This window comes from Cystoisospora suis (assembly GCF_002600585.1).
Source record: "Cystoisospora suis strain Wien I chromosome Unknown contig_365, whole genome shotgun sequence".
NCBI lineage: Eukaryota > Apicomplexa > Conoidasida > Eucoccidiorida > Sarcocystidae > Cystoisospora > Cystoisospora suis.
In genome coordinates, this window is record NW_027153166.1 from 31,251 (window position 1) to 39,604 (window position 8,354).

At 41.4% G+C, this 8,354-nt stretch overlaps 1 protein-coding gene across 1 annotated transcript; it reads right to left on the reverse strand.

Moving 5' to 3' along the window:
* Window positions 1-470: 470 nt before the first annotated feature.
* CSUI_000924 (utp-glucose-1-phosphate uridylyltransferase subfamily protein) lies at window positions 471-8,347 on the reverse strand. The gene is made up of 3 exons (XM_068061131.1): window positions 5,240-8,347; window positions 2,875-4,382; window positions 471-1,867 (listed from the first exon to the last, which is right to left on the reverse strand). The coding sequence occupies exons 1-3, from the start codon at window positions 6,888-6,890 to the stop codon at window positions 1,283-1,285; spliced, it is 3,744 nt and encodes a 1,247-aa protein (XP_067926894.1). The 5' UTR covers window positions 6,891-8,347; the 3' UTR covers window positions 471-1,282.
* Between the last annotated feature and the right edge of the window lie 7 nt (window positions 8,348-8,354).

Consider the following 8,354-nt stretch of genomic DNA (forward strand, 5'->3'; position numbering starts at 1 on the left):
TCTCAAGCAACCAGTCATCTCTCTCTATATATATATACATATACAGGTCCACACTCTGTCCATCCCAGAGTGGATCTCTTTCTCTATCTAAGCAATGAAAGAAGACTTGATACGAGATTTTCTAAGTACAGCAAGCTAGGAAGAAAGCCTTTTCCTCTCTGTCTATCTATCTCCGTCTTTTCTTGTGGAAGTGAAGGGAGTCTCTGGACAGGAAAGTGAGAAAGAAAAAGAAAGAAAGAGAGAAAGACAGGTGTGTAGGTAGACTTCTTCTCTCCCTGTGTTTCTTTCTTGCTTGGTGGAAGCTTCTTCTTCTTCATCTTTCTTCTTGCTACAGTGTAGCTTGAATAATGAGAGGAATTGAGAAGACGTTAAGTATGGAGGGCAGAAGAAAGTCAAAAGAAAATTCCTAAAAAGGTCCCTCTTTCATTCTTGAAACCTCATACCATTTCACGGACATCTCTTTCTTTCTCTCCGTCGTTTTCTTCCTTTCTTTCGTTACATTCATCTTCTCGATCCAAAGAGCAACACAGAGATGGAGACAGATACATAGACTAAAGATAGATAGAGAAACTACAGACAGATCTCTAGATAGATAGATTGAAGATAGACTGACAGATTAAAAGGCAGCTCTACAGACGAATGAGAGCTTCCTTTCCTCCCTCTCCTCTTTCTTCTTCTTCTTCAGGCTTTTTCTCTGTGTGTCCAATTCATTTTCACCAAACCTCCTCTTTCTCTTCTGCTTCTTCCTCCTTTTCTGCTCGAGAGTTTCAAGAAGGAGCTTCCGCTTCATTTCTTTGAGAGACTCGACAGATATAGACTACAAGAAGAAGAAGAGAAAAAAGTCTTTCTTCTTCTTCTTCTTCTCTTCTTGTTCATATAGATTTATTTGACCCACGTCTTCCTAGGTCCATACAGATACACATGGGAGAGCTACAGAAACGCCCCACATACGCACAGGCGGAGAGATAGGCAGATCTACAGTTCGATACATATCAACGTATATCTTCTATATACGTAGAAATGTACCTATACACGTAGATACCTATCTAGAGATCTAGATATAGACAACTACGATGGAGAAGAGGAATGAAGAGGAACAGTATCAGGAGGATACAGAGATAAGACAGAATGAATGAAGAAAGAGATAAGACAGAATGAAAGAAAGAAGAAAAGAAGGAGAGAACAGGCAGGGAAGCGCGCTCAAGAGATGAGACGAAAGAGCAGATATGTGGCGTGTGTGTCGTTTGTCTAAGAGTGTATGGCTATCCCGTTTCTTTTCTTTTTAATCGAGTCTAAAGGGTAGATGTATCGTATAAGAAGAAGAAGAGGGTTTATCTAAGAGAAGACCTTCGCCTTCATATGAGACAAGAGGAGAGATCTCACAGAAGAGATCTCTTATATCTCCATAGCAGACATCCTCCTTCTCTCTCAAACCAGAAGACCCAAGTGCCGCAGCCTCCCCCCCATTCTCTCTCCTCTTGACACTTTTCTTCTTCTTCTTTGCTTCTTCGTTCCTTTCTTCTTCATCCTTTTCTTTGCTATCTTGCTCGTCTTTTTCTTTCTTCTCTTTCTCATGTATAGAGACAGACAGGTCCACCCCATTTGACTCCGAAACAGAAGAGACGGAAGAAGAAGAAGATGAGTGACTAGATGGAGAAGTTGTGCCTAGATCATATGCAAGAAAAGAGAGATGTGGATAGGCTGCTTTGAGCCAAGTCTTATGCAAGCGAGAAAGATCTAGCTGCGCGCTATAGAGTGTATCTGGATCCACATCTTCTAAAGACTTGGGAGGAAGAAGAAAATCCGCGCTCTTCTTATTCTTATTCTTGATCGGACTGAATTCTTCAGACCTAGATACTTCTACACACTTCAAAGAAAAGAAAGAAAGATAGACAAAAAGAAGAAAGAAAGAAAGAAAGAAAGAAGAGAGATAATGCGATACATGGATAGGTTCAAGATAAATACAGAGATTAAAGATAAATAAATACATAGGTACATTCTGTTAGACAAGACGTGGGAAGCTCCTTCTACTATTGAAACTCCTCACGGCGTAGCCTTCTCTTCTTCTTCTGTTGAACTTAGAGAAGGAGGAGGCATGTATCTCATTACACAGACACCGCAGCTATATCAACATCTATCGAAATCTCAAACTAATAGATATACAGACATACCTAGACATGTAGAGAGACAGAAAGAGAGAGAGAGAGAAAGAAATATACATGGTGTAGATAGAGAGATGAACGAACAAGACACACCCCCCCACACAATGTACATCTGTGAATATCTCTATATACATACATATCCACCATCTATTCGGCAAGAGAGAGGAGCATACACATGTATATGTATGTACAGATATATGTTGATATGCGTATACGTTTGCCTGTCTTTCTTGTATGTATGTCTACCGTCATGTACAGTGTTCTTTCTTCTCGGAGTAGGGAAGAGATCGATTGAATGGCTCGCTCCTGTCTTTCATACTAAACAGGGGACTGCACATAATGAAAAGAGAACAAAGAAGAAGAAGAAGAGACACCACTAGATCTATATCATATACATCATAATCATCAACCTGAAGAGAAAGAGATCTATGCGAATATATACATACCTATAGAGAGAGATCGACATCTACAGCTCTCCACGGATGACTACAGAGAGTCTTCTTTGTATATAGCAAGGGAAAAGAGATAGAATATAGAAACCTTCTTTCACATACCAACGGAGCAAGGGATTTCTCACAGCATACAGAAGAAAAGTACTCTTCTCCCTCTTCTCCTTCTCAAAGGGAGCCTACCACTCTTTCTTTCTTTCTTTTCTCTTTCTTTCTTATGCATTTCTTTCTCGTATGGTATACAGCTACCCTTTCTTCCTTACCAGGACATGCGAAGCGAAAGGAAAGACATCGAAGATGAAGAGCTCTAGCTTCCATCCCCTTGACACTTCTTTCTCTAAACATACGAAACCTTTCTTCTTCTTCTCTTCTTCTTGTTCCTTTTCTTCTCCAGAAGACGGCTGTTCATCGCTGAGCCTTTCTCTTCTCTTCTCTCTTCCTTCAGCGCCCAATAGATGCGCAGAAGAAGAAGAAGGAAGAATAGCTCGGATATTCTTAAGAGCGAGATGATAGGAAGTATCTAACAGATATCTTCGATCGTGAGAGAGAAGGTCTTCTATGAACTCAACGCTAAAGTAATGAAGGCATGCATTCCCCCAGTAAAATTCTAAAGACGATACTGTCCGACTCTCTTCTTCTTCTTCTTCTCGTTCAAGCGTATCATTCTTTCTCTCTTCAATACAGACAGTCTTTTCTTCATCTTCTTTTAACTTTCTCTCGTTCTTCTTGTCCCGATTCTCTTCTTCTTCTTCGCTTCTCTTCTTCTCCCTCTGGCCTCCCTTCTTCTTCTTGCCTATCTCCGTTGTGGTAGCTAGACGAATTTCATCCGGAAGCTCAGAATACTCAAGCACCGCAGGCACCCTTCTTTTTCTTATTCTCCCCCTTCCTCTTTCCTTCTCCAAAGATGAAGAAAGAGGAGGAGACGAAGAAGAAGAGGAAAGAGAGAAGTGCTGTTGTTCTTCTTCTTCCTCTTCTTCTTCTTCTACATCAATCTGACACATAACTCCCACCTTTTCATAGGGGCTTCTCCTCGGGAGAACCTTGTTGCCTATCGGAATGTTTGCATCGATGCATAGGCCGTAGAAGAGAGGATCGCCGACCTTAGCTAGGAGATTATCGATGCTACACACTTGAAGACCTATTATGTTGTCCCTCTTCAGTTGAGCTAAGATCCCCGTCGTTTCCAGAGCAGAAAAGACAGCTCCATTGCCATTCGGTGCGGTGTATAGACACCTCGAGGGAGAAGAAGAAGAAGAAGTTGCTTCTTGCTCCTGTGAGAGAAGAAGAATCTGTCCTTCTACTGAGAAAACAGGGAGAGACTGCTGGTTAAAGAAATGAACGGAAGAAGATGAAAGACCAAAGAAATGCTCTTCTTCAAAGAACGCTCGAGTCGCTTCATTATTCGACTCGCTTGTCATAATATACAAAGGAAAAGAAGGCTTCTTCTCTTCTCTATCCATCTTCTTTCTCTCTCCCCAAATCTTCTTCTCTCTACTCATCATACCTTCATTCTCTCTATCCTTCCCATCTTTATGATGCTCTCCTACAGGTGCATTGCTTTCTTCTTCTGCTTCTTCTCCGCGTTTATCTTCTTCTTCTTTCTTTGCTTGTTGCATAGCCAAGTGATAGAGCTTGATAAGCCTTTCAACGAAGATCTGAAAGATACTTTTCTTAGATACAGGGCCTGCAGGAAGCATGCCTTTAGGCGCTGCAAAGCCCAAGCGACTTCCGTCGCCTCCAGCCAAGACGAGCATTCCTACACGCCCTTCACCTACCACATCCACATACACCTACACAGACATTTTCCATACAAGAGAAGAGACGCATACACGCCTCCTATGTCGATATGAAATACATAAACACATACATCTATATATATACATGTGATGGAAGAAAACGTGCTTATATATGAGCGTACAAATACTTGCACAAAGATTACGAAGACCTCCGTAAGAATATATACTTATATGTGTGTACATGTATGTAAGAAGATGTCTGTATGTATGAAATATGTATGTACCTATGTGTGAATATGTATGTACCTATGTGTGAATATGTATGTACCTATGTGTGAATATGTATGTACACGTATGTGTGTATGTATGCATGCAGGTGTGTATGACTATGCAAATATAGGTAGTCGGTATCCAGAGATAGTGACACATCCCACATATAGAGGGATATGTCTATACTAGAGAAAAGTGAAGATCATGAAGAATACTGAGACTTCGGAGGTGTATATACACTCGAATCAAGTCACATATATGTACGAATCTTTCGAAGGCTTTTACTCGAGTAAGACAACCCGCAGATTCTTCTTTCGCGCTTCTGATCTCTTAATCTTTACGTTTTCCATGTACACACACATTGAGAGAAAAAGAGAGAAAGAAATGAATCTTAAGATCTCCCTTATATGTACCACACTACTGTCTGTCTCTCTCATTCTTCTACAACATACATAGGCCTGTATATCCACCCTATGTATGACGCCTCCTCTGTACACCTAATGATCTCCTTTCATATCTCCTGATCTTTCTTTCCTTCCCAAGAAAGAAAAGAGTGCTAAAGAGAAAGAAAGAAAGAAAGAAAGAAAAGGAAGGACACAAAAGGAGGCGAGAATAAACTTACGAATGAATCTAAGACCGAGAGATCGCCAGTAGTGTTTAGCTACGTCTGATGTGTCTTGTAAGCGTATAAGAGGACAAGGGGTACTTTTCAACTTCTTATAGAATGTCTTGAGAGTTTTGTCGAAATCCCCCTGTTTCTTCATCTCTTCTTTCTCTTCAACTTCTTGCACCCCCTGATTAGGGGAGTTCTCTTTCTGTCTCTCTGTCTCTGTCTTTTCTTCTTCTTCTTCAACTTCTCTCCATGTGATGACCTCAGGGGGAAAGCACGTTCTTCGGCAACATCGCAACGGCATTGACATAGCTCTCTTGATAGAAGCTTCTTCAATCTTCTTCTCTTCTTTTTCCTCTTCAGTTAATCCATTCATCGGTGTGACTTTCTTCTCTCTTTCTTTCTCTTCTTTATCTTCTCTTCTTTGTTCTGACGTGTGCTTTTCTAAAGAAGAGTCAATGTGAAACATCTCCCTCGTGTTTCTCTGCATCTTCCTATTTCCACCTTCGGGTGTACGTACACTTTCAGGTGTATGTACACCTGACACACGACTGGTGTTGTTCTCTTTTTCGTCACCTTCTTTTGTCCGATCAACAGGTGAATGAGAAGAATCCAACCCTTCTTGCGTGTCTTTCTTTGTCTCTTTTTCTCCCATGAAAGAAACATCGTTGACATGAAGAATCGCAGGGACACTTGCTTTGATCTTCGCCTCAAGAGCAGTGCATGCAGCGGCAGATGCTAAACAGTCGGCCGCCTCCGACGCAGCCACAGCCGTTGATACAAATACATTCTTCTTGAGATCACCCACTTCTTTCTCTTCTTTGTTTCCTAGAGATGAAGGAAAATTACCTTCTCTCTTATCATGATCCTCTTCTGTCCGCCTTCCATCCTCTTCTTCTTTCTCTCCGTTTCGTGCATTACCAGCTCTATCCCTCTTTTCTTCTTCGCTGATAAGAGAACACGCAGACGAAGAGACGAGCTTCTGAGGTGTGAAGTGACTGCTTGGAGTTAGGCCGACAAGAGGATCTGCTGAAGACAACAAGTGATGCTTTTCACGAGAAGAGGAAAGATAGGCAAGAGAAGAAGAGGAGGAAGAAGAAGAAGGTGTACAAGACAGAAAAGGAGAATAAGAAGAAGAAGAAGAAGAGACAGAAGAAGAAGAAGACGGCGCTGTTGAGGATATAGGTGAAGCCGTGTTGACGGATGAATGAGTAGAGGAAGAAGATGTCTGTTTTAAAGAAGAAGAGGAAGAGTCTTTTAGGAGAGGAGATCTGCCTTCTTCTTCTTCTTCTCTCTCATGTAGAACTCTATAGACGGTATCTTGCATGGCCTCTTTCGCTATAGATGCATGATACTGGGCTTGGCTAGCTGCAGAGGAAAGAAGTTCTTTTATTTCATGGCGCTTTAAAGCTTCTTGAAAGACACAAGAAATTCTCACGGGATCATACCTGGAGAGCTGCTGTAAGAAAGACCTCTTCTGTGATGCAGATGGAAGACTAGAGTAGTAATGGAGAAGGTGGGACTGCCCAGCTGAGGTGTACATACACCTCACTTTGTCTTCAAGGACATCAGAAGGAGAAAAGGAAGAGGATGAGGAGGTAACAGAAGGAGAGAGGGAAGTCTGGAGAGAAGAAGAAGAAATGGATGGGGGATCGAGCGGCATCTTGGCGAAAGAAGAAGTAAAGAGAGAAGTACGGGAGAAGAAGAAGAGATAGAAGGACAAGAAAAAGACTTGAAAAGAGTTACGAAAAGAAGAAAGGAAAACACTTTAAGAGGCTGGTACTCCCCCTTCGCCCCCTTTGAAGATAGGAGCTAAGAGAAGAAGAAGAGACATACGTACGCATACATACATCTCCATACACAGAAGAAGAAGAAGCAGACGAAGCAGGAAAAGAAGAAGACAAAAAGAAGAAAAAGGAGAAAACGAAGACGTGGTAGTGAACGAGTTGAGAATTGTGGTCTGAGAGAAAGGACTTAAAGAAGAAGAAGAAAAGGAGAGAGGAAGGAAAGAGAGAGAAGAGGGGAGAAAGATCTGCTTACCTGCATCTGAAAAGCCCCATCTGAAGAGAAAGAAAGAGGAATGAAGAGAGGAGCAAGAAGAAGAAGAGAAAGAAGACTTGAAGAAGAAATCTCTATAGAAGCGAAGACGAGAAATAAATAAAGACAGACTCGAAGACTCTAATCGAGAGAAGTGGAAGAGAAATGAATGACTGGAGAAAGGAAGAAAGGAAGAAAGAAGATAAAGAAAGAGGAGGAATGATGGAACAAGAGAGAGCTAAACTATCCAAGGTTATGTAGAGATAAGAACGATGGATGAATTAAGGAAAGACAAGGAAGAAGAGGAAGAAATAAATGAAGAAGGGAAGGAAGGGAGAAATTCTTTTCGAAAGACTTGGCGGCTTGACTTCGGAGAAAGACGGAAAGAGAGAGAGAGAGAGAGAGAAGAAGAACTCCTTCTCCTCTAGAAGGAAAGAAAGAAAGAAAGATGTCTGTGTAGCTTACTCCCTGTCTTTCTCTTTGTGAAGACTCATTCATTCTCTCTCTCCTTCTTTCTTTTTGGTCTTAATCGTCTTCCTCTTCATCTGTTTTGAGTCATAGAAAGAAAGAAAGAAGTGTCGATGATATAAAGCCAGGAGTATCGAGTCAAGGGGACATGAATGACAACTCGAGAAGAGGAAGGAGAAGAAAGAAACGAAAGAAAAATGCCTTCTCTTCTTCTTTCTTTTCATCCTTCTTCTTCACTTTGATCGATTAAGAAAGACTCGCCTTCTTCTTCATACCCTAGATCTGTTCTCATTCGTCTATCTGTCTTTCTTTCCTTCCCCCCTTTCTTCTTCAACTTCTCTCTCGCACGACTCAAGTCTTTCTCCTCTTTCTTCTTTTCTTGCGTCTCTCGTCTGTTCTTTTTCCGTCTTTTCTAAATAGAATACTGAAGATGAGAAAGAATGTGAATGGAAAGGAAAGAAAAGCAAGGGAAAGAAGAAGAAGAAGAAGAAGAGAAAGAAGAGGAGAAGCTTTCTGGGGTGCTTTCCACGAGCAAGCAGTCTGGTATGTTGTCTTCACTCCAGAGCCTTCTCTCCTAGTGAGACATGAGCTCGCTGTTCGTCTTTCTTCTCTTTCTTCTTCT

Bases quoted from the DNA above. Each gene is read 5' to 3' on its own strand.
- CSUI_000924 (XM_068061131.1), bottom strand. From the start codon at position 6,890: ATGCCGCTCGATCCCCCATCCATTTCTTCTTCTTCTCTCCAGACTTCC. The intron at 4,383-5,239 runs GTAAGTTTATTC...TGGATGTGGTAG, and splicing joins TCTCGGTCTTAGATTCATTC to GTGAAGGGCGTGTAGGAATG. The intron at 1,868-2,874 runs GTAAGGAAGAAA...TTTTCTTTGAAG, and splicing joins CTTTCGCTTCGCATGTCCTG to TGTGTAGAAGTATCTAGGTC.